This window comes from Ochotona princeps, chromosome 6 (assembly GCF_030435755.1).
Source record: "Ochotona princeps isolate mOchPri1 chromosome 6, mOchPri1.hap1, whole genome shotgun sequence".
Lineage (NCBI taxonomy): Eukaryota > Metazoa > Chordata > Mammalia > Lagomorpha > Ochotonidae > Ochotona > Ochotona princeps.
This window is the reverse complement of record NC_080837.1, coordinates 36,418,465-36,442,244: the sequence shown is the minus strand read 5'-3', so window position 1 is coordinate 36,442,244 and position 23,780 is coordinate 36,418,465. Positions and strand designations below refer to the sequence as shown.

The following is a 23,780-nucleotide window of genomic DNA, read 5'->3' as shown; positions in this document are numbered from 1 at the left end:
TCGGGACACTTCACCCGCGTGGGAGACCCGGAGGAGGTTCCAGGTTCCCGGCATCGGATTGGCGCGCATCAGCCCGTTGTGGCTCACTTGGGGAGTGAATCATCGGACGGAAGATCTTCCTCTCTGTCTCTCCTCCTCTGTGTATATCTGGCTGTAATAAAATGAATAAATCTTTAAAAAAAATAAGCAAATATTAACAACAACAACAAAAGAGAAGAAAAGAAGAAGAAGAAGCAGGCGGAAAGAAAGAAGGAATAGGAATGGACACCAGAAACAAGCAAAGAAGGGCCAGGAGTACCATGGAGGATGAGGCGAGGCAAGGAGCAGCAGCGCTGCGGCCTGTGGAAGGAGCAGTCGACTGTTCCCACTCCTACATAGGTAAGAGTCCCTGGGAACTCTGAGAAATGTTACACACCCGACACAAACAAAACAGGCCCCCAGCTAAGCCACAACTTCAGCAAGCCCACAACTGCCTGCTGATAGAAAATGGCCTCATCCTAACCTGATAAGCTTTCTGGGTTAGGACTTCTATTCCCACTGCTCTGCACTAATGAAGAAGGAAGCAGCTCAAGGTGTGGCAGTGAGAAGCAAAAGGGATGGCCAAGCAGGTGAGGTGGCCTGACCTGGAGCCAACAGGCTAACCTCGGGAATCCCCTAAGCTGAGTTCTCAATTGCAGGTGGGCCCAGCACGCCTTGCCAGAACTGTGGCCATCTGGCCACCACCTCACACTGCTGTCAAATTAGGTGGGAAGGTTGGTCTTGCTGTGGGAGACACAGGCTAAAGAACAAAACTGGGAAATGCATGCAGTTGATGAGGGATGAAACATGGACGCCAGCCTGGAGGCCACCTATAATCCACATGTGAAGTCCTGCCCGTGTCCCCTAACCTTGTCCCCCTTGCCAGGGCACCTCCGGGAATCCTGCCAGCCCTGTATCCAATAATACTGTGCTGACAAAGCCCTGGGATGGACATTTCACAAGCTCTACATCCAGAGAAGTCAGCAAGATGCCAGCAGAAGGGGGAGTAGCGAGGAGACATGGCGGCCCATATCCATATAGGAACTCCAGTATGAGTGCTGGGCCTTGGCTGAGATGCCCACCTGGCCCACCAGAGGCATCCTCACCATCACATCCCACTAACTTGCTGGCTGTCAATTAGTCTCACATCCTAGGTTCTGGTCCAGGAGGCAAGATGAGAACAGTGGTGCAGTCGTCTGCAGTAATGGTGGCAGGGAGCTCCCTCCCTCCAGAGGTGACCTGTTGTATGTGTGTGTGGCTCCGGTATGAGAGATTGGCTCCTCTATCTGTGCAGCTTCATTGCATCTGGGCCTGGGCCCCAGCTCTGCTCTGCTACGGAGCAGGTGTACCAATCACCTCCTGTGACACTCTCCTCTCTTCTGGAACAGATGCTTTTGGCTGTGGTCTGAACCCATCCGAACGACTGGTAGCCAACCAAAGAGAGAACCTAAACACCATGACCAAGGAGTGGAGGACACAATGTTGTGGGCCTTACCGATTCAGGAAAGCATTTCCAAAACGACTGAGCTTCCGAAATGGCTTTTTGGGGTCCACGACCAAGGCGTTTCCAGGGGTGTTGCCCTCAGTGTCCCCATACATCACAGCGATGAAGGAGTCAGTGGTAGGCTCAGGACCGATCCTCATGCCTGGGAAATCCTGTTCCAGTAAATATCTGCAAGGAGGGAAACAAGACAATAGAACTTAGCAGAGAGCCGCTGGGGTTGCCCATTTGCACACAATCACGGAAACAACCACCAAGAAAGGGAAAGTATCTTGGGGGCAGGGGTGGGGTTGTGGGGGAGAGGCAAGTTGCTTGATCTTTAGCTGACAAAGAGCAATCAAAGTGTGAAAACTATAAATCTACTTGTCCTGGTGAGAGGTGGTCCAGTGAGGGGGTCTCCACAAAGCACGCCTAGCTCTACACAGGAATTCTCATACTGGTTTCATTGAAAAGCAAACACTGTGAGGCCCCGCCTTTCCTGGATGCCCTGCTGAAGTTCCCCTCCTTAGGGAAGCTGCCCCAACACCTGTTCTGTGTTCCCCAAGCACCCTATGCCTGCGACCCTTACCTGGGGCCCTTACCTGTCTGTGGGTCCTGCCAGGTGTCAGATGCCCCAACCCTGACATGGGAATGAATGACACTTCAAGGGAAGGCACCTGCATGAGTCTCTGACTCCCTACTTCTATTGCTCCCTGTCCAGCCCATCCTAATCCACTCTTCGCTTCTAATCAGAACCTGTGACTCTACTTCCAGAGATGAAGGAAAAGAACTGAGCCAGCAAAGGTGAAATGCAATTTTTAATTCTATTTGAGATGCCACAGAGATTTATTTATCTATTTTGAAAATCAGAGTTACAAGGGGGAGGGAGGAAGCAGAGAGAGATCTCCATCCACTGGTTCGCTTGCCACATAAGTGCAACAGTCAGAGCTGTATCAGGCTGAAGTCATCAGCCAGAAGTTTCATCTGGGTCTCCCACATTGGTGGCAGGGACCCAAACACTTGAGTCATTTTCTGCTATATTTTCCAGGCTCATTAGCAGAGAGCTGGATCAGAAGTGGAGCAGTGAGCCAGCATGGTGACCTAGTGGCTAAAGTCCTCGCCTTGCATGCGCCGGGATCCCATATGGGCGCTGGTTCTAATCCCGGCAGCTCCACTTTCCATCCAGTTCCCTGCTTGTGGCCTGGAAAAGCAGTCGAGGATGGCCCAGAGCATTGGACTCTCCATAGATTGGGGGTTAACAACAATGGCAGACTGAGACAGCCTAACGATGGCCATATTGATCAAGAAGGTAGATGAGAAAACAACTGTTGGTGGGATAAAAACTAGTACAATCACTAGGGAAGACAGTATGGAGAGTCCTCAGAGATTTGAAAACATATTCACGCATGACCCAGCCATTCTACTCCTAAGCATATTCCCAAAGAAAGTGAAATCAGCATATCAGAGTTATCTGTACCCCCATGTTTATAGAAGTTCAGCTGATATGGAACTACTCAGATTTCCAAAAACTGAGGATTGGATAAAACAAGTGTAGCATATATACATGACAGAATATTACTGAGCCATAAAGGATGAAAATTTTCCTGTGTTTTGCAACAAAATGGATGCAACTGGAGACCATTATGTTTAGCGAAATAAGCCAGTCCCAAAAAGACAAATACCATGTGTTCTCTGATTTGCAGCAGTTAATATCTAGAGTACAAAATAAGCAGTGTATACAAGTGAAATTGGTATCTAGATATGTGATTATTCTTACAGCCTTTGTCTACACTCCTACAGAACAACACTTTCTATGTGTTGGATTCCTTATTTGTTTTAGGATTAAGCTCATGATTATAAAGTTGAAAGTATGTTATCCCAAATTTAAAACAAAAAGGCAGGGAAGGAGGTAATGTTCTTCAAAGTATATGCATGAAATATATGAAACCAGTTCTCAAATGAATAAATAAACTCATTTAAAAAAAAAGAAGGTAGATGAACCCAGTAAGAACCCTCTTACCACCTTCAGGGGCAGGAGCTGGGCACGGAGGCCCACCCTGGGGAGCTGGTTGCAGTGTGGCCCCTTCGCTGCACCTTGAGCAGCCCCAGGTCCAAGTCCTGGGGATGTGAGTGGCCCTTAGGCAGGGTAGAAGGGCCATGTGGGTGCTGTAGTCACCCTTTGAGTCCCCCACCGGCTGACCACTCACATGCAGTGGGTGTTCAGTTGGCTGAGTGCTGCTCTGAATGCTGGATTACCTTCTGATAATCCATGTCTGTAAAAGCACAGCAAATCCCAGTAACTCAGCAATAATAGGGGTTTCGTGAAAAATCATAAATAATAAGATTACCCGATGAGCAGGTGTTTTCTACTTCTAAGCTGATATTGTCATCAGAAGCAAGATTTTCATCAGAAGCAACTGTGCCAGAGAGAATGTTTAACAACTAGCTATTTTAAAAATCTTCTGCAAATGTGAAACAATTTGAAGTAAAAGGTGCCTCTTCAACTTCAACCCCAGGAAATCATTCAGGCTCTGGGCCCTAGACACAGAGGAAGAAGAAGGGAGAAATAATATACCAGGAATTTGCTTGTATTGTTAATTTGTTTAGCAGCACTTTCTCCCATAGATGATAAAAAAATCAAATATCGATGTTCAATTTTATTTTCCAAATAATGCCAAGTGCACACATGGCACACGAGCCCATCCCACTCAGTGCTGGGGAGGATGCTGGGGGAGAATGAACCACTACAACCTCATGGCAGAGCTGTGTGCTCCTCTGTGTCACAAACCTCCCAGGAGAGGCTGTGCTACAGCCAGTGTCCTCTCGCCAACACTGGGGTCATTCATCCACCTATTTTCTGTTTTCCTGAGGACTGGTGGTGCCTGCAAGGCTTGGTCTACCCACTCAGAACTTCAGAGCTCCAAGATCTCTAAGCCATGAGCCAGGGAGGGCCCCATAACCCAAGACTTTCACTTCTACAGCAGGCTTCATCCCACGGACTTGGGTTCCAGGCCACCTCCAGCTCACCAGTACTCTTAGCAGGAACCGTCGCAAACATGATTTAATACACAACACACTCTGAGGTGACTTCTCCAAAGAGTTCCTGCATGGGGAACTTCATAAGCTCGGACACACCAGTCCTCACGCTTCCAATTAATGCATGACCACCGAGGCGTGAAAACAGTAAACGGAGGATTCTAGAAATGATTGCTAGGTTTTAAATAAGGTTTATTATGACATTATTATAGCTTCAATGTGATTACTGCTTATTGTTGTGAACCTCTCACAGTTTCTAATTTATCAGTGGTATTTTATAGTAGATATGAGCATATAGGAAAGAACATAGCAGAAACAGTGACCTCATGGGCACCACCTATGGTTTCAAGCACCTGCTGGCACCTGGAATGCATTCCCTCTAGACAGGCAAATGAACGAACATTTATTTCACACTGCTGGGTGGGCAAGCACATGACAAGGCCGAAGATCTAACAGCATCCAGGACACTGAGTGTTTAATGTGAAAAAAGGGAGAGGAACATGAGGAGGCTCAAAAACAACAGCTTGGGAGAGAAGAGTGTGAGAGGATGCACCTGGTAGATAAATTGCACAGCCGCCATCTGAGGCTGGCCAACTGGGGGAAGCTTACTGGAAAAATCAATGCATTCCAAGGAGTCTCTGGGGCTCTCTGCAAGAAAAGGAGTCCAAGGGAAAGGACAGAAAGTCAGCGGCTGAGATGCTGGCTCTGCAGGCATCCTGTGCTAAGTGACAGACGGGAATGTCTGTCCTTGACTCCCTCTGGCTCCCCCTTCCTGTGTTCTGAGAGGCCTGCCAACTCTAGCGGTGAGCACGCCAAGGTCCTTGGGCCAAGCCGTTAACACAAAAAGGTACAGACATTTGGACTCCAAGCAGCTGGGCGGAGGGGGTGGCAGGGTGAGCAGAGCCTGGGCACAGCCAACGCCTGGCATAAGCTCAAGGAACTGCTTTAACACAAGGGTACACGTGGATGTACCTTCCTTTCTTTACTGCTTTGCAGAGAAAACATTGCCATAAACTTTATAATACTAGGTTTTCAGCATACATGTGGGCTGGGCCTGAGAGCAGGTTAGGCTGAGCTAAGTTTGAAGTACCATGAGGTGTGGGACAGACTGGATTAGGCTGCAGCACATGCTAAAACACAGAAAAAATGGGGCTGAGGGTGGGCCTGGTGGGGTTATTGGGACACCACCTGCTGGGAGGCATGAGGACCAGATCTGTGGTGGGCTGGCTGGACTGAACCTGACCCTGTACTGGCTGATGCACACGAGTCAAGTCTGAGGTTACTCCAGGCAAGGTTTCTTGGGGGACTCCCCAACTAGATGACTGGCCTCAAACCCGCCACAGGGAAATCACAAGATATATGGTCTGACTTCAAAGTGCATGTGTCAAGACTATGCCTCTTCAGTTACTAACGCCTGTACAGTGGACAGTATGTACATGGGGGACATGACAGCCAGTTCACCTAAGCTAGCAGAGAATGTTGCGAGCCTCATCAGAAGATGAAAAGCAGAAAAGGTTGGACAACTCTCCTGACCAGGTTCGTGGGCCTGTGGATACACTAAGGTGGACTTTGTCAACCTTAAAAAGATTTTCTCAGTCCTGGTGCAACAAAGTCAACAACATCTCAGAATTATCAAAACTATCCAGCACCCTCAGAACACTCTTCTCCATGTTGGGGTCTCTAAGACATCATCAGATGACCACCCCCTCATCCCTGGGTGCTGATGTGGTTTGACAGCAAGGAATGCCTCTCTCCCTTTCCCTCACTGCAGACACAGGAGAAAAAAAAATTCAAACATTTGTTCCACCCACCTTCCTCCATGCCTCAGCCCTTCCCACCCTAATGAGAGGCCCACATAGGCATATATCCCTCTCAACTATGTAAACAATATTAAGAATAAAATAACATCTGACTTTTAAAGGAAAAAAAAATAGGTTTTATCACAAACAAGGAAAAGGGAAAACCCTCAAGACCAAGAAAAGTCCCCTCAATATACCACAGATGGGATTAAGAATGACTAACACGCATCACACGTATGCGTGCAACAGAAAGTGCTAATGTTTCTTATACTACCCGACACCTGAGGACCTGATCTGTGTGAGAGGAGGTCAAAAAAATCTCATTTTGACCTAACTACCATGAGGGTAGGAACTACTGCATCCCCATTTTACTGACAAGGAAGCTAAGGCTCAAACAGGCTAAATTTCACACAAGCAGTTGGGTTTCTTATGGGTCCCATGAGAAAAGAATTTTTAATAGGTACTCAATAATTAAGTAGTCTGAAGTTATAATGTGGTGCACATATGTTTGGGTATTATTTTTAGATTCTTTTTTTTTTTAATTTTTTTTAAAGATTTATTCCTTTTGTTACAGCCAGATATACACAGAGAAGGAGAGACAGAGAGGAAGATCTTCCGTCCAATGATTCACTCCCTAAGTGAGCCGCAACGGGCCGATGCGCGCCGATCCGAAGCCGGGAACCCGGAACCTCTTCCGGGTCTCCCACGCGGGTGCAGGGTCCCAATGCATTGGGCCATCCTCAACTGCTTTCCCAGGCCACAAGCAGGGAGCTGGATGGGAAGTGGAGCCGCCGGGACTAGAACCGGCGCCCATATGGGATCCCGGGGCGTTCAAGGCGAGGACTTTAAACGCTAGGCCACGCCGCCGGGCCCTATTTTTAGATTCTTAAAGCAAAGTCTAGAGAAACTGCCTGTATAATACAAATGGGACTTTTTTTCTTTTTAAAAAATTTATTTTATTTTAATTATTTTTTATTTTTAATGATTTTTACGTAGTTGATTAGGGTGCAAAAAGGTTCAGGGGCTACAGGAAGGTGGGTGAGACCATTATGTCAACATTCTCTTTTTTTCCCTTCTTGTATCTGGGGGAAAGGGGAAAATAAGGGGAGAAGCCACACCCAGCCTCCCAACCACCTCTGTACCCTGGGATGGAGGACAGTCACCCGACACCACTCTAGGGTACTCAATATGGGACAAGCTCCAAGGGTCCTGCTCAAGAGGTTTTTATAATTCAACAGTTCTGTATTGCTGCCATCTCGCTACTCCAAGCACAATGAAATCTCTCCAGAATGCACTGGTTGACATAGTCCACCTTAGAGTCGCCGTTTGCCCAGATATTCACTGCCAACACTTAGCTGTGGTAGTTGATCAATTTGTTCTGTCCTCCATTCTGTTATGGTACCAGGTGTCCTCTGCAGGCTCCAATGTACTGCCATATCCTCCATGTGCACCTGGATATACTATCCACTGCTCCGTCTCAGCCACTGAGGAGGCACAGCTCTGACATGCATTCCACGGTCAGACCATGGAACCTGCAATTATCTCTATGGTTGGGGTTCTGATTCAGATGGAGGAATCCCAAGAAACTTCATCTGATGTGATCCCAGATCTGATTCTTGGGTGTGCTTGCCAATACAGAGTCCGGCACAGTCTGTCACCCCAATCAGTTTATGCATATGCTGGTGGTTGCAATTGCTAGGTCAGTTCTATCTCCAGCCCTGTCTTTTACACGAACCAATGGGTACTGCAGCCCAGCCTTAGCCCAGCCTAATCCTGCCCACCACACACTCGGCTCTCACGTAAACCAATGGGAACGGCAGCCTCGTCGGAACGACCTGCAATAACCCCCACCAGGTCTGCCCCATGTCTTGGTTCCCGTGCTTACCAGTATGTACAGCAGACTGGTCCAGTCTGTCCCACATCCCATTCAGTTCTCATACATGTCAATGGGTATTAAAGCCTAGTTCTTCCCACTATCCAGCCCACACACATGCCAGCGTGAGTCACTCTGTCCAGCCATGCCGGCCCCAGTCCTGGTTCTCATGCTCACCAGTGGGAGTGGTAACCCAAGAGGGAGGTGCCCACTGTTTCCCTACTGGGCCCACTCCCACTTCCACATCTTGCATTCTGCAGTTTAACTTGGCAAAATTTGGCCCCTGTGTCAGCATCTGCCAGTTGATGCTGCAGCAAAGCCCAACCAATCCACACCCACTCTGACTTACGTATGCACCGGTAGGAATAGCCAACCCAGTCTAGCTTTCCCCTGATTCAGCCCACATGAGGCCAACAGGTGTTGTAGCCCTGCCCAGCCAAGTCCACCCCCATCCCAGCTCTCACATTCACCAGGGTGGTCAAGCAGGGGAGTCCCTCTACAGTCCCCCTACCAGGTTCACCCCCTCCCTTCTGGGTCTCACTGTGCTGGTTGGACATTGCAGCCCATTCTGGCAATGCCCGCCTCACCTCAGCATTTGCCAAAGGGTGCGAAGCTGGATGAGCCGAACCCAGCTCAACCTCACCCAATTCCAGCTCACGCTGGAGGGGGCTATAGCCTAGCCCAGCTCAGCTGACCCCTAATCTCAGCCTCATGTGGACTGGCTTGTGCTGAGGCCTGACCCGATCTGACCCACATTCCATTCTGGTGCTTGGATTCACCAGAGGGTGATATGAACTGGCCCAGCCTGGGTCGCCCCCAACCTGAACCAAATGTACACAAATGGGTTTTTTTAAATGTCTGTGCATACAATGTCCCTGCAGATGGAAAGTTTGGTTCAGTGCTTTTCCCTGAAACAGTTGTTTTGGTTTGTTTTTAGAGCATTAAATCAACCCCAATAATCATCTTATCTCTTTGAGTCTTACTAAGATTTTAAACCACATACACAGGGTATAAACATCATTGGAAGTATAACTTACAAGTTCAGGGGAGAAATATTTATTTTAAAATCAGGTCAACAAGTTTAAAGTCTTATTTTTAAGTAGATGCATCTTACATCTATTTTTGTTTTTGTTGTTGTTTTTATTACTGATAATACTTGCTCCATGATCTTACAAGGACAGGAAATGAAAAGAAAGGGTTTATAGCCTTTCATTCTGATTTGACTTGAGCTTTTAAGAGCAGTTTCCACTGTTTAATCTATCCTGGTGTTCAACAGAAAGAAATGAAAATGGGATAATTGAACATCATTCTTTAAAAAATTCTTAGAGGGGTTGGCATTGTGACAAAGCACATTAAGCTTCCATCTGCAGTGCCAGCACCCCATATGGGCACTAGTTCTAGTCCCAGCTGTTCCACTTCTAATCTAGCTCTCTGCTAATGGCCTAGGAAAAGCAGCAGAAAATGGTCCACGCATTGGATTCCCGCAATCATGTGGGAAGAAGTTCCTGCATTCTGGCTTTGGATTGGCCCAGCTCCAGCTGTTGGCGACCATTTGGGGGGTGAACCAACAAATGGAAGCTCTCTTTTTCTCTGTGTAAACCCCTGTCTTACAACTAAAAACTAATACATCCTTTTTAAAATGTCTTAGACAACGGTCCAGGATATGTAACAGTTTCCCAGCACTACTGCTATCTCTATCACCATTACTTCGAGATGCCACCAAAGAACGAAGACCATCTGGAACACTTTATCACACATTTACCTCATTTCATTCTCACTGTCAGTGGAGGAGGTATTTTTATCCCTGGCTCACAAGGGAGGAAAATGCACTAGACAAGTTAAGTAGCTTACCTGTGGTCACACTGCTAAGGGGAGGAGAACCGCTTTTCTGGCCAGGGCCATTTGGGTATTTATATAACCATTTAAGTGCCACACACAATTACCAACTTAAAAACTGGCCTGCTGCAGAGTGACTGAATTCCCAATTCTACCTGCAGCTGCTTCAGCGGGGCCAGACCAGATGCTTTCTGGGTCTTAGCTAGCCATCCCCCAGGGAAGGGTAATATTTTAAACTAAATATCCAGTTATTTTTCTGTGAAACTCTTTGCAAAAATTGGATTCAGTGCATTTAAACAACTTTTGCATCTAATTTTTTTTTTCTTTATGCCATTAAAAAGTCTTCAAAACCATAAAAGTTGCATACTATCTCTGATGAATATTACTGAGCTGGCCATTTCTTATTGGCTACTTAAATAGCTTCCATTTTTCACTGTTTTAAATAATGCTGAAATAAACACCTCAGGTGTTTTAAAATGTTATCTTTGGGGGCCAGCATTGTGTCACAGCACATAAAGTCAGCCACCCCATAAGGATGCTGGTGTCCTGCATGCTCTATTTCAGTTCCAGCTCCCTGCTAATGCACTGGGAAAGCAGTGGAGGATGGGCCAAGTGGGAGACCTGGATGAAGCTCCTGGCTTCATTTGGCCCAGCCTGGTCACTGTGGCCATCTGGGTAGCGAACTAGTGGAAGGAAGATCTTTCTGTCTTCCCCTCCCTCTCAGTAACTTTTTCAAATACTTCTTAAAAAAGAAAAAAGTATCCTTGATTTACTAAGAAAAAAAAAGTGTATCTTCATATGCATCACTTTGTCCTCCTTAAGTGTGATGCTGAAGTTTTCCTATCCTGAAGTCCCTGGCTGTTTGTTCGGTGGTCCCTGAAGCCACTTTCCTGATGCAGGGAGGAGACAGGACCTGTTGGGCTTTTCCCTCCCTGACTCCTGTGGCAGCACTGAGTAGTGTCAACTGCTCAGGGCTGACCTGCACTTAATGGCCACTGGTGTCCAGGTTTTCGCCACTGCCTGGGGCTGCTTCAGTTCCCAGGTTGCTCGGGAAGAAGGGCAGAGAAAGGGAGAGGGGTCTTCCTTACATTGTCCTGTCTCTTCCTTATCAATGCAATAACTACTTACTATCCTCAACATGACAAGTTGTAACTGGTGCCTGGGACACAGCTGTGGGTGTAGTGCTGCAGTCTGGAAGCACTGCTGCTTGGCTCTGGAACCCTGCTCCTTTCCCTTGAAATACTTAATGATAAACACAGTTTACAGAGCACAGGTCAAAGCAAAAGGGGAGAAGTCATTTATTGAACATCTCTAGTCATTGCTGGCAATTAGAGTGAACCAGGGAACAGAAGGTTCTCTGCATCTCTCCTTCTCTCTGTGTAACTCTGCCTTTTAAGTAAAATAAGTAAAATGTACAAAGAAAGGAAGGAAGAGGGAAAGGGAGGAGGGAGGGAGGAAGTGAGGAAGGAAAGGAGAAAAGAAGAGGAAGGGAGGGAGGGAGGAAGAAGGAAAAGAAAAGGAAAGGAAGGAAGAAAGAAAAGTCTGAGCCAAAGCAATGCTGAATTCCTCTTGGGAAGAGCCAATATAAAAATGTAATTTACAGTGGGTTGGCACGGTGGCTCAACAGCTTAATCCTCCACTGCCAGGCACCAGAATCCTGTATGGGTGCCAGTTTGTGTTCTGGCTGCTCCACTTCTGATCCAGCTCCCAGCTTACAGCCTGGAAAGGTAGTGGAGGATGGCTCAAGTCCGTGGGATTCTAAACCCACATGGGAGACCCAGAAGAAGCTCCTTTCTCCTGGCTCTGGATCGACTCAGCTCCAGCTGTTGCAGCCATTTGGGGAGTGAATAAGTGGATTTTTCTCTATCTCTCCTTCTCTCTGTAAATCTGCCCTTCCAATAAAAATAAACAAGTCTTTTATAAAAATGTAAATTAGAAACATAATGTGATTCATACATAAGCATCTCACTGGCAGAGTTTCTATTTTTCTTTTTTCTTTTATGTGTGTGTGTGCGTGTTTGTGTAAGAACCTAAAAAAGTAATTTTAGGGCCCAGCGGCGTGGCCTAGTGGCTAAAGTCCTCACCTTGAACGCACCAGAATCCCATATGGGCGCCGGTTCTAATCCCAGCAGCTCCACTTCCCATCCAGCTCCCTGCTTGTGGCCTGGGAAAGCAATCGAGGACAGTCCAAAGCTTTGGGACCCTGCACCCGCGTGGGAGACCCGGAAGAAGTTCCTGGCTCCGGGCTCCGGATCGGCATAGCACCTGCCGTTGCGGCTCACTTGGGGAGTGAATCATCGGACGGAAGATCTTCCGTCTCTGTCTCTCCTCCTCTATGTATATCTGACTTTGTAATAAAAAAAAAAATAATAAAATCTTTTAAAAAATAAATAAAAATAAAAAGGTTTTTAAAAAAATAATGTTAAACTTCTCAAAAAACAATGGAAAAAGATGCCTGGCAGTCTTCCAAACCAAAAATGGCAGGCTCATCAGGGTTGGAGCTGCCATTTTGTAAAAAAGGTTGCAAAGTGATATTTAAGGCAGTATGGTGCAGCCCAGGAGTTCTGACTGAGCAACAACAGAATAAGGGCCCAGCAAAGGTGGCAGCTGATAACAGCCTGAGACGAGCCCCCCATGACAGCACAAAATGGTGTGATTATTCAATGAGATTGTCAAACAGTGACAAATGAGGGGCAGGCCTCTGGCACAATGGTTAAGATGCCACTTGGGGTGCCCATACCCCATACTGGAGTATCTGCATTTCACACCAGCTCTACTGCTTCAGACTCTAGCTCCTAGCTAACGTGCACCCTAACTGGCAGTAGGTAAGGTCTTCAGTACTTGGGTCCCTGGCACCCATGGAGGAGATCCAGCTTGAATTCCTGGCTTCCAGCTTCAGCCTGGTCCAGCCCAATACAGCTGCTGTGGGCCTTTGGGGAGTAAACAGATCAGAGATATCTTTCAGGTAAAACAGATCTCTGGGGCCAGCATGATTGTCTAGGCCTGGTTGTCTAGCAGACTAATCCTCCACCTGTGATGTCAGCACCCCATATGGGCACTAGTTCATGTCCCAGTTGTTCTACTTCCAAACCAGCTCGTGAGACAGACAGGTTTTATGAAACTGAAAAACACAGTTAAGCATAAACAAAATTAATCCTATTTTTAAAAAGAAAATATGGATTGGCCTGGTGCAATGGCTCAACTGGCTCATCTTTACCACTGCAAGTTCTGGGATCCCAAATGTGTACCAGTTTGTGTCCCGGCTGCTCCACTTTCCATCCAGCTCCCTGCTTATGGTCTAGGAAAGCAGTAGAGGATGGACTAAAACCTTGGGACCCAACACCCATGTTAGAGATCCAGAGGAAGCTGCTGGCTCTTGGCTTCAAACTGGCTCAGCTCCAGTTACCGCAGACACTTGAGGAGTGAACCAGTGGATGGAAGATCTTTCTGTCTCTCCTCTCTGTATATTTGATCTGACTTTCCAATAAAAATAAATAAATCTTAAAAGAAATATATGGATGGATATTTCCTGTATGTTAAGCTAAAGATTTTTCTAATTGTAAAAGTAATAAAAGTCATTAAAAATGTTAAAATAATGACAAAAGATTGACAGTTGATTTTGAGAAAATATTCAAATTTACCTAAAAGATCAAGACCTCAAGTAAAAGTCGGTACAGCTCACAGAAGAGTCACAATACAGATGTCTATATATCTTACAAATCCAACCTCACTAAAAGGAAGTTAAATAATTCTTTTCTATCAAATTTTGTATATTAATAACTTAGTTTTATTGACTGCTTAAATAGTAATTCACATTTCTGGTAGGAGTCAAATTCAGAATAACTTTTTTGAAAAAGGACAGGCAGATACATAGGTTTAGAAAAAACATAAGCCTGAAAAAAAAGATATATTTTTGAGACAGTAACTTATGCTCAGATTACTCTAAGAAAAAATGTTAGAAATAAAGATTTGTGACCAAAAATGTTCATCACAAAATGGCAAAAAATTAGAAAAACATAAGTGCTCCCAGCTGTACTATAGAACATGGAGCCATTGAAGCTATTTTTGAAGGTTAATGATGTAAGAAAATGTTGATTGTATTGAATGGAAAAGTCATTTTATTAAATCCTATGTATCATATAATCTCCAGCTTTGCAAGCATGACTTGCAGGTCTTCTCTAAGTCCCTGCTACGATGTGAACAGGTGGTTCTTGGAACAGGTGGCAGGGTTACTTAAGTTAGCCTCCCTCTTGCAGGGGCAGGCTGTCTCCAGGCTGGACAATCTCACTGTCTGTCACCCCACTGACTCAACCTTCATCTATCAGCGGCTCACAGATGCTTCCTGGAAGAAGCTACCTGAGAACCCCTCTCTTGCACCTGGCTCTGCCAACTGCCATTCACTACTCTCTCCAGACGCCAAACCAAGGGAGTTCATCAATCCTGGAACTGAACCTGCAGAACCAAAGCTATCCACATGCCCGTGGTTACTATTACCCACCTAACACAGACTCAAGACCAAGCAAGAAGGAGTTGGCCACCTGCTGCTACTGTTCACTTAGCTTTCTGGTAGCAAGGACAGGGAAATGGATAGTGTGTCCCACAGCAAAGGTTCCTGGGGCCGCCTAGGAAGCAGGTGGTGGACGTGGAAGAGGAAGAGCAGGCGTTTGAGGAGAAAAAGGAAGTAGGGCAGAAGAAAACTCCCAGAAGCTGAAAGCTGAAAGGGGATGGGGCCCCTGGCCACCAGAAAAACCAAGAAATCTGGCACCAAGCAGTCAGCTACTCTTGTGCCTGAGATCACAGTCATCTTTGATTCTCTTCCTGTTGAAACATCTGCATTTCTGGCTATAAAATCGTTGCCACACACATAGCTGGTTTGCAGCCTTGTCTCCGGGCTTGCTGCACATACAAGAGTAAATTTTTGTAAAAGCAAAACAAAAAGAAATCAGGTCTATTAAAAAAACAAAACAAACAACAACAACAACCAAAAAAAAAAAAAAAAAAAAAAAACAGATCCAGAGCAGATGCTGACTGAGAAGGTCCCTAGAGATCTGCAAGCAGATTGGGCACAGCCAGACCCAGGGAGCACGGCTCTCCAGGTCACAACGTCTTAGAACTTGGAAAACACATCGACTGCTTTTTGAGACTATGTCAGCTACAGGAAAGGAGTTGAAGAAAGACATCTACCACTACAACAACCAAAACAGCCCGTTTCCCCACCTTTCTCCTAACATTTCAGCTCCACTATTGGGGATCAGGCAGATGATGTCACAAATCGACAAGCAGCTGATCAGTGGGCCTCCCTGTGCTGACAGCTGCTACCCTCTCCCATCCCCCAGAGTTACCACTCTTCTCGGGACCCTTGCTCCAGGTTCTGAAAACACCAGCCACTCCCTCTCTACAGCACCCTCTCCCAGCCACTTCCAGCGCCTGCAAGGTCATGCTTATCTTTAACTACTTCCGTAATCCGCCTGTGACCAGGACATAGCTGTCCTCCTTTGGTGCCCAGTGGCTGAGAGCTTTCTCAATTTGATGTCTCACCTCCCACTCATTCCTCAACGCGGAGCCATCTGGCTTCCATCACCACCACTTAGTGGCGTGGCTCCTGCCAAGGTCACCCTGACTCCTGACAGCTAATCCTCAGCTTCTGTTCCCCTGCTTTTCCCAGTCGCAGCTGACGCCACTGACTGGCACCCAGGCTTTGGTAAGGATCACTGCTTCACCTGACTGGCAGCCTCCTAGGAGCCCCCTCAGCTCCCCAGGGGACCCGGGCTTTGGGGCAAGAAGGCTGCTGCAGCATGTCAGTCCCCCACTTCAAGAACTGGCTTGGGGACTGGCATGTGGTCAAAGTGGAATCAAGGTCACTCAAACCCAAAACCTGTATTGAAACCACTGAGGAAGAGGCTCTGTTCCTCTCCTGGGGCTGTTAAGTCTGTGGAATGTGTGTCTGGAACTAGAGAGGGCTGCATGCACACCCCACAAAAAAGAGCTGCCTGAGAAGGGAGGTGGTACCGGGCAGCAACAGAAACAGGATCCTGGGCATTGACTGAAGGCAGCCAGGTTCAGCAATCATCTGGAAGTTGTCTTTCTTTTTTCCTTCCTTTATTTTTTTTTAAAGAGATATATCTGTTTATGTGAAAGAATGACAGAGAGAAAAGGGAGAGACAAAGATCTTCTATTTGCTGGTTCATTCCCCAAATGGCTGCAATAGTCAGGCTAGGCCAGGCTGAAGCCAGAAGTCTGGAACTTCACCCGGTTCTCTCACATGGATGACAAGATCTCAAACTCTTGGATCATCATCCCACATCTTCCCGGAAGCTGGAGTAGAGCTAAGCAGCTGGGACTCTGGTATAGGATGTTGGTGTCAGCAGCAGCTTAACATGCAGCGCCACAACACCAGCTCAGAATCTCAGCACTAGGTGTAGGATGTTTTTAGCTAGGTATCTGTCACCTGCAGCCCAAAGGGCCTCTGCAGCTCTGTGCCACTGCTGTGGCTGGCACTGTTCCATTTGTCTGGTGACCTCCCCCATGCCAGGTCTTCACAAGCCTCTTTCAAACACTGGTGCTCCCTGGAATCCCATCCAGAGTCTATTCATCAGATGCTGTCTACTGGAGGCTGATCCTCAATCCACGTGTCTATACTCCACTGGGCTCCACTGAGACCTACATTCATAATTAAACTCCATGTTTCTCTTCTAGGGTCCCCATCTCAGAAAACAGCTCCACTATTTGCAAATGGCTCCTGACCATTCAAAATTCCCCGCCTCCCTCCTGGCCCTCCTGGGGCAAATTCCAGCTCATCTTCAAGGCCTAGGCTGCTTGTTCAGAGAGGCCTTTTTGAGGTCTCCCCTGTGCTTCTAGAGCTACAGCCCCAGTCACCCACAGCCACAGTGACTTGTGGCTTCTCTCCTATTCCAGGGCCATCCCTGAAACCAATCTTCTTTGAGTAAAGGGTCTCAGGTGTGCCCTTGTGTTGTATTTTATCCAGTCCATTCTTCCATACAGTTCAGTGTCTCACAGCAGACCATGTCTTTCAGGGCCTGTGACATTTGAGTAAATGTGAGAACCACCACCCTGGGTCCAGTGCTTCCACTGTTAGCCTTGTTTGAGAACATCCATCTAGCTGTTTGGCTATCTGTCTCAGACACTAGTTATTTGAAAAGCAAACAGAATCAGACATCTCTCAAGTGCCAATTAATTCCCCAAATGCACACAACAGCCAGGGCTGGGCCAAGTCTAAACCAAGAGCTGGCAACTCCATCTGGGTTTCCAGCACAGGGAGCAAGGACCCAAGGATTCAAGCCATCACTTGGTGTCTTGCAAGCAGTGTTATCAGCAGGAAGCAGAAACTGAGAGCTGAGCTGGGACTGAGCACGCCAGTACAGGCTGTGGGACTCCCTGCTGGCGTCTTAACTGCTAGGCCATCCTGGGTGTCTTTATTTTTTCAGCCTTGGCTGGCCCACTCTGAAACCACCAAGTCTAGAAGCTGATGGAGACAAACTAGCAGGACTTCATCCCTATTCATAATCCATTTCCTAGCTGTTCTGCAAACTAGGACATCTGCCTGCTTCCAATTTTCTGATACTTTGCACAATTTCTTTCCTAATTTCAAAGAGCCACCTGGCTCTTTGAGCTGCAGGTTTTCTCTCTGTAATCCTCCCACCCAGGTGCTTCCCAGATCTGGGAGAGCCTCCTCCTCCTCGTTACCTGGCTTTGAGTCCCTCTGGGACACAACTGGGCTCCTCTCCGCCATCTCTGAGTCATTTTCTTTGAGTAGTTCTGCTTTCTTAAGATTGCAGCATGGCCCCAACAGGAAAACTGTTGCTTCCTGGTTCTCTTTTTCTTGTCCTCGTCATGCCTGAAAGAGCATCATGACTGTCCCAGGCACCTGGGCTCTCACAGTCCCCTCTAGCTCCTTGATCCTCTACATTGCCCATAACCCTTACCCCTACCTGGGGTCCTTTGCCCCTTCCTCCATGCTAAACACTGTAGCCACATGGTAATACTGTCTGCCTATTTTATTACAAAAGCAGACAAAGATATACAGACAGAGAAAGGAGGGATAGAGAGTCGGTTGGAGGCTGGATCTTCCTTCCCCTGGCTCCTTTCCCCTCCTGTTCATGCCCTAGTTCCTTGCCCCTGTTCTTCCTTCAGCTTTTTCGACTTTGTTTCCTTTTTGGCATCCGTTTTTCTTGTTACTTACTGCATATGGTTGCCAATAGCTGATACTCATGGCAGAACTCTAGAAAGTAAATCACAGGATGCTTAGTAGTGGAAGCTTGGATTCCTTATTGATTTATTTTATTTTTATTACAAAGTCAGATATACTGAGAGGAGGAGAGATAGAGAGGAAGTGGAGCTGCCGGGATTAGAACCAGCGGCCACATGGGATCAAGGTGAGGACCTTAGCCACTAGGCCACGCTGCCGAGCCCGGATTCCTTATTGAGATATTATAATGCAAGTGCTAGAATAATCTGGGATAATCTGGGTTTTCAGCACACGCACAAACCCGCACCAACACCACTATCCAATTTCAGATTTTTACCACTTCAGAAACAAAACAGACAAAACAGTTTTGTAGCACAGAAGGTAAAGCCTCCATCCAAGGTGCTGGCATCCTATATGGGTGCTGCTTTGGACTCCCAGCTGCTCTACTTCCCATCCCTACATCCACGTGGGAGACCTAGAGGAGGCTCCTGGCTTCAGTCTGGCTCAGCTCTGGCCACTGGAGTCATCTGGAGAATGAACCAGCAGACGGAAGATCTCTGTCTTTCTCTCTCTCCTTGTCTCTATAACTTTGCCTCTCAAATCAATAAAATAAATCTTTGAATTAAAACAAAATCATGTCATCTGCAAACAGTTTTCCTTACTTGTCTAATTTCATTGGACAGTATCCCTCTAAGTTCTAGAAAGTTTCTTGTTGACTTGCCTCTAAATGATTCATTTATTTTTATTGGAAAGGCAGATTTACAGAGAGAAGGAGAGACAGAGAGAGAGATAATTCCATCCACTAGTTCACTGCCCAGTGCTTGCAACAGCCGGTACTGAGCCAATCCAAAACCAGGAGTCAGGAGCTTTTTCCAGGTCTCCCCCGTGGTTGCATGGTCCTAAGTACCTTTGACTGCCTTTCCCTGGCCACAAGCAGGGAGCTGGATGGGAAGTAGAGTAGCTGGGACACAACCAGCATCCTTATGCTTGGAGGTGGTAAATTAGCCAGTTGAGCCATTGCACCTCCCTGACTTGCCTCTTTTCTACTCATTAGGATACATTTTCTGGGGGAAGGAGACGGGTGTAGGAGGACGACAGAGGAACTGCCTTCCTTCAAGGCACATGGGCCCTGAAATTTTCTGGAGGAATCTGGAATCTATTTCCCTCACATTTTGCACACAAGCCTGGCAGAGGTCTACATGTACCCTCCCTTAGTTGTTGCAGTCTAAACGATGTGGTCACTTTCCTCAGCAGCCCCTCTTCCCCTCCTGGGCTGATTCTTCCATGCAGGTAGGAGGGGTTAGAGCCAACAGCTCCTTCCATCACAACCTGTCTTCTAAAAAGACTACCAGTGGCCAGTGTGGTAGCATAGCACATCAGAGTGCAGGTTCAAGTTCCACCTGATCCACTCACAATCTAGCTCCCTGCTAAGCCTGGGAAAACAGAAGTTGGAAGACCTGGGTGGAATCCTGGCTCCTGGCTAGTATGGCCCAGATTTGGTTGTTGTGAACCTTTGAGAAGTGAACCAATGGATGGAAGACTGATTTCTCTTTTTCTCTGTGTATGTCCCTCTTTGCCTTTCAAATAAATAAATAAACCTAAATAATAGAAAGACTGTCAGTAAGACAACAGGTTCACCAGCTGTGCTGCTGTCAACGACAGAACCTTGGACACCCATCTCCAGCCATCACAACTGTGGTCACCTTAAGGACAAGTCTGGGAATAGTAGCAAAATCACCAGCTCCCACTTCCACACCACCCTTGTCCTCACAGTCAGGCCCCTTGTGGCAGTCTACATGCAGGAGTGAGCATATTTTTGTCATATTCCAGGCTTTGCATCACCCCCATGTAGGAGACTTTTTCATGTGAATAAGGCACACTTGCCTGTGAATGCCCAGCTTACCAGGTATGAGTAGAGTTCCTACTTCCCCCACACCATGGGGCAGAAGGCGGAAAGAGCATGGCATCATGAACAATGCAATGTGCACACCAAGCGCTCTGTTGAATGAAAAGAGAAGTTCCCCCATGCTTCCCCACGTCAGAAGTTTTGTGACACCAATTCTCAGGATATGCAGGAAGCTAGGTGTGACACCAGGGCAGACCACTGGTACAGGCGTTAAGACACTGTATGGGAGTGCCAGGTTCAAGTCCCAGCTCCACTCATAATTCCAGCTTCCTGTTCATGTGCATCCTGGGGCTCAGCAAGTGGCAGTCATGTCATTCACAGGGAGACACAGACTGAGCTTGTAGCTCCTGGCTTTGGCCTGGTCCAGCCCTGGCTCTCATAGGCATTTGGGGAGTGAACAGCAGATAGGTTAACTCCAATTCTTTCTGTCTGTCTGTCTTTCAAACAGAAGTTAAAAGGAATCTGTGACTATACAGATGGCTTCTTCCCTTCCCCCACACACAGCTAATCATGACCTCTAGTGCGGAATGTCTAGAAGCAAATAACTCAAGACTCTTAAGCAGGATCTGATGCAGGCAGGATCTAGGATGGGGAGTGGCCTGGCCCAGCCCTTATGCTCATCGTTCCAAGTGTGCCAGCCTCCAGGGCAACTGCCCTTCTGCTTATCCTCCTTCCAGAAGCTAAACAACTTCCTCCCAACTCCTCTCTGAAATTCAAGTTCCCAGGGCCTCACCAAGCCTTCTGTCTACACTGTTTTGCTTCTGACCTCACAGGTTCACCTTGTGCCAAGCACAAAGCCACACAGCTCAGGGAAGGCTCAAGAGCAAGCCCTTCCTGCTCAGGTGATCTCCCCTCCCTCCCCACCCTTGGCTTACTCACGGCCCCAGCACCTGCTAAGAAGCAGCTGTCTGATGTAGTCACCAGGACCAGTTCTGGAACCTTTCATAAGAACTATGCTTAGTATTCCATACAGCCTTCCCTAAGTAGTGAAACCAAGAGAAGAAAGTACATTGAAATAGTGATCTGCAGAAAAGAAAGAAAGAAAAGAAAATGGTTGCTACCAGTCTGACATCACCCCAGCCAAGTTTCTTGGGGGGATCCCCAACTAGACTGCTGAACTCAGACTCTGGCCACAAGGAAAATCGCAGGATGTAGTCCAACCTTGCAGTGCATGTATCAGGACTGCACCTCCTCAGTTGCTGGTGCCTGTACAGTGGACAGCATGTCCAGATGCACATGGGGGACATGACAGTCAGCTCACCTGGGCCAGAGGGGACATCAAATGCCTTGTCAGCATGGAAAGCAGAAAAGGTTGGACAATTCTGACCAAGCTTTGCAGCATGTTGCTGGGTCTGTGGATATACCAAGATGGACTCTATCAACTAGCAGATCTTGGAAAGATTTTCTCAACCCTTGGAGCAACAAAACTGACGTGTCTCAGAGCCATCAAAAACACTCAAATAACACCTTCGGAACACTCTTTGCCACATCAGGGTCTCTAAGGCATCATCAAATGACTGTCCCCCATCCCCAGGTGCTGATATACTTGACTGCAGAGAGCAGCCCTCTCCCATTCCTTCCCTGCAAACACAGGAAGAAGAAAAAAAGGCTGAAACATGTGCCCCATCCACCTTTCTCCATAACTGACATGAATCCCTCTCAATTATGTAAGCAATACTAAAAATAAAATTTAAAAAAGAAAAATGATTGTTACTCCTGTGAGTTGGGTTCTCCTGCTTCAGGACTGCTTATTACCCAGGCTCTGGGAGCAGACCAAGTGCCACCTCATCTCCAGGTTGGTACGGCACCAAGGTGGGGCTCCCTAATTACACAGGGTATAAGGCCCTCATGTCAAAGACAAGCACAAAGAAATGCCTGGGGTAATAGGAACATGCCATCACTAAGTCACAACAATGCTGTGTCTCAGAAGAAAGCTCCACCCACTCTCTTACGTCACTGGATTACAGAACTTTATCACCCCAGAGTACCTGAAAACTTGTACCACCTCCAAGGCACCAACTACCTTAACACACCCATGGTTCCTGTTGAGAATCTGAGATAACACAGATAATACTCTTTTGGGTGCTGGAAACAAACATCAAATAAAGTAATTTGAAAGCTCTTCAGTCTTCTCCTCCAGGATTGGTTTATAGTCTAGAACTACTTCTCAATTACATAGTGTCCTTGCTTGGCTGAATTCATTTACAGCATATTTGCAAGTCTGGATCTAACATGATGTCAACTACTCCACTTGCAGGAACTATCCAGGCTACTGCGGCAGAGAAAAAGAGGTCACTACTTCACAGAACCGGCATGTATCCAAATATAGACACAGTGTTCCTAACACCTGTTGACCATCCATGAGGAAGGCACTGTTAACAATTTCCAAACACTGGATCAAAAGTTTGTAAATTATCACTTTAACTATAAGCCAGAAAAACAAGTCTGCTTTCCCAAAGAAGCAGCCCAAACCACAGACTGCTTTGGAAGTAGCACGGCCTGTTAAGGCAGCAGAGGGATTCCCGGGAAACTACAGCTGGGCCGGTCACTTCTGGAGGAAGTTCTAGAATGGAACCATTGGTCAGGCCTGCGGAGGGCCTACTTCCCGAGTACCACAAATATTTTCAGTTGTCAAGGGTGAGGGAGGAGGGGAGGGGCCACGAAGAAACAGAAACTAACAAACTGTAAGGAGACACCGGCCGACGCACAGGTGCGCACGCAGGGCCACGTCCGAGTCCCGTGCATGGGCGAGGCTGGGCCACTGCAATCCCAGGGCGGCCTCCTGGTCCCCTCCCCAACGCCGAGGTGCGGCTCAGAACCTCGCAGAGGACTGGCCACCACCCTCCAGGGCTGCCATTCATTCAACCAACGACTCTACCTCGCGTCCAGCCCCTTCTCCCAGAACACAAAGCTGTCCCCCAGTTCCCCACCCAAGTTTCATCCCCTCCTTCCCTCTCTCTCTGATTCTTCCCGTCCCCCGCCCCCCAGGGCAGGGCAGGGCAGGGCAGGCAGGGCGTGGCTAACAGGAGGGACTCGCTCCTTCCCCACAGCAAGGAGTGGGACCCCGAGAACGCAGGCGGACGGGTTCGAGGACATCCCTCCCCCCAGCCCGTGTGGACGAGAACCAAACGGGACTCAGAGGTGGGGGAACCACTCGGACACTGGAGGGGAAAGCAGCGTGGCGCGTCGGTCACCAGGGGGGGTATGAGAAGGGCTCAGCGGCCCTCAGGCGCACACGTGAGGAACGGCCGCGCCTCCGGGGGGCTGGGGGCAAGGCGGGGAGAGGGCGGCACCTGTACCTGATGAACGTGGTCTTGCCGGTGCTGTACTGGCCCACGAGCAGGATCATGGGCTTGTTCTCGAAGTCGGCGTCCTCCAGCGCCGGCGAGTGGAACTCGTGGAAGCGGTACGCCTCCTCCAGCGGCAGCACCTTGCGCAGGTAGAGCGAGCGCAGGCCGCCCGTCACCGTCTGCACCGCGTCCGCGCCGCCCGTGCGCTCGCGCCCGCCCGCCTGCCGCCCCATCCAGCTGAACATCCTGCCGCGCTCGCCCGTCCGCGCTCTGCTCGGACCCTGCTCAGGCTCGACCCTCCCCTGCGCTGGCGCTCCTCAGCTCCAAGCCCCGCTT

The 23,780-nt window shown here is 47.9% G+C and overlaps 1 protein-coding gene across 1 annotated transcript in view; it reads right to left on the bottom strand.

Annotated features, from left to right (window-relative positions):
• Nucleotides 1-23,769, bottom strand: part of EHD4 (EH domain containing 4) — an 81,157-nt gene extending 57,388 nt beyond the window's left edge. The window contains exons 1-2 of the mRNA XM_004578154.2: nucleotides 23,454-23,769; nucleotides 1,514-1,690 (exon numbers count right to left, since the gene is read on the bottom strand). Of these exons, the coding sequence (XP_004578211.1) occupies nucleotides 1,514-1,690; nucleotides 23,454-23,689 (413 nt within the window). The 5' untranslated portion in view covers nucleotides 23,690-23,769. The remainder of the gene's footprint in view (nucleotides 1-1,513; nucleotides 1,691-23,453) is intronic.
• Between the last annotated feature and the right edge of the window lie 11 nt (nucleotides 23,770-23,780).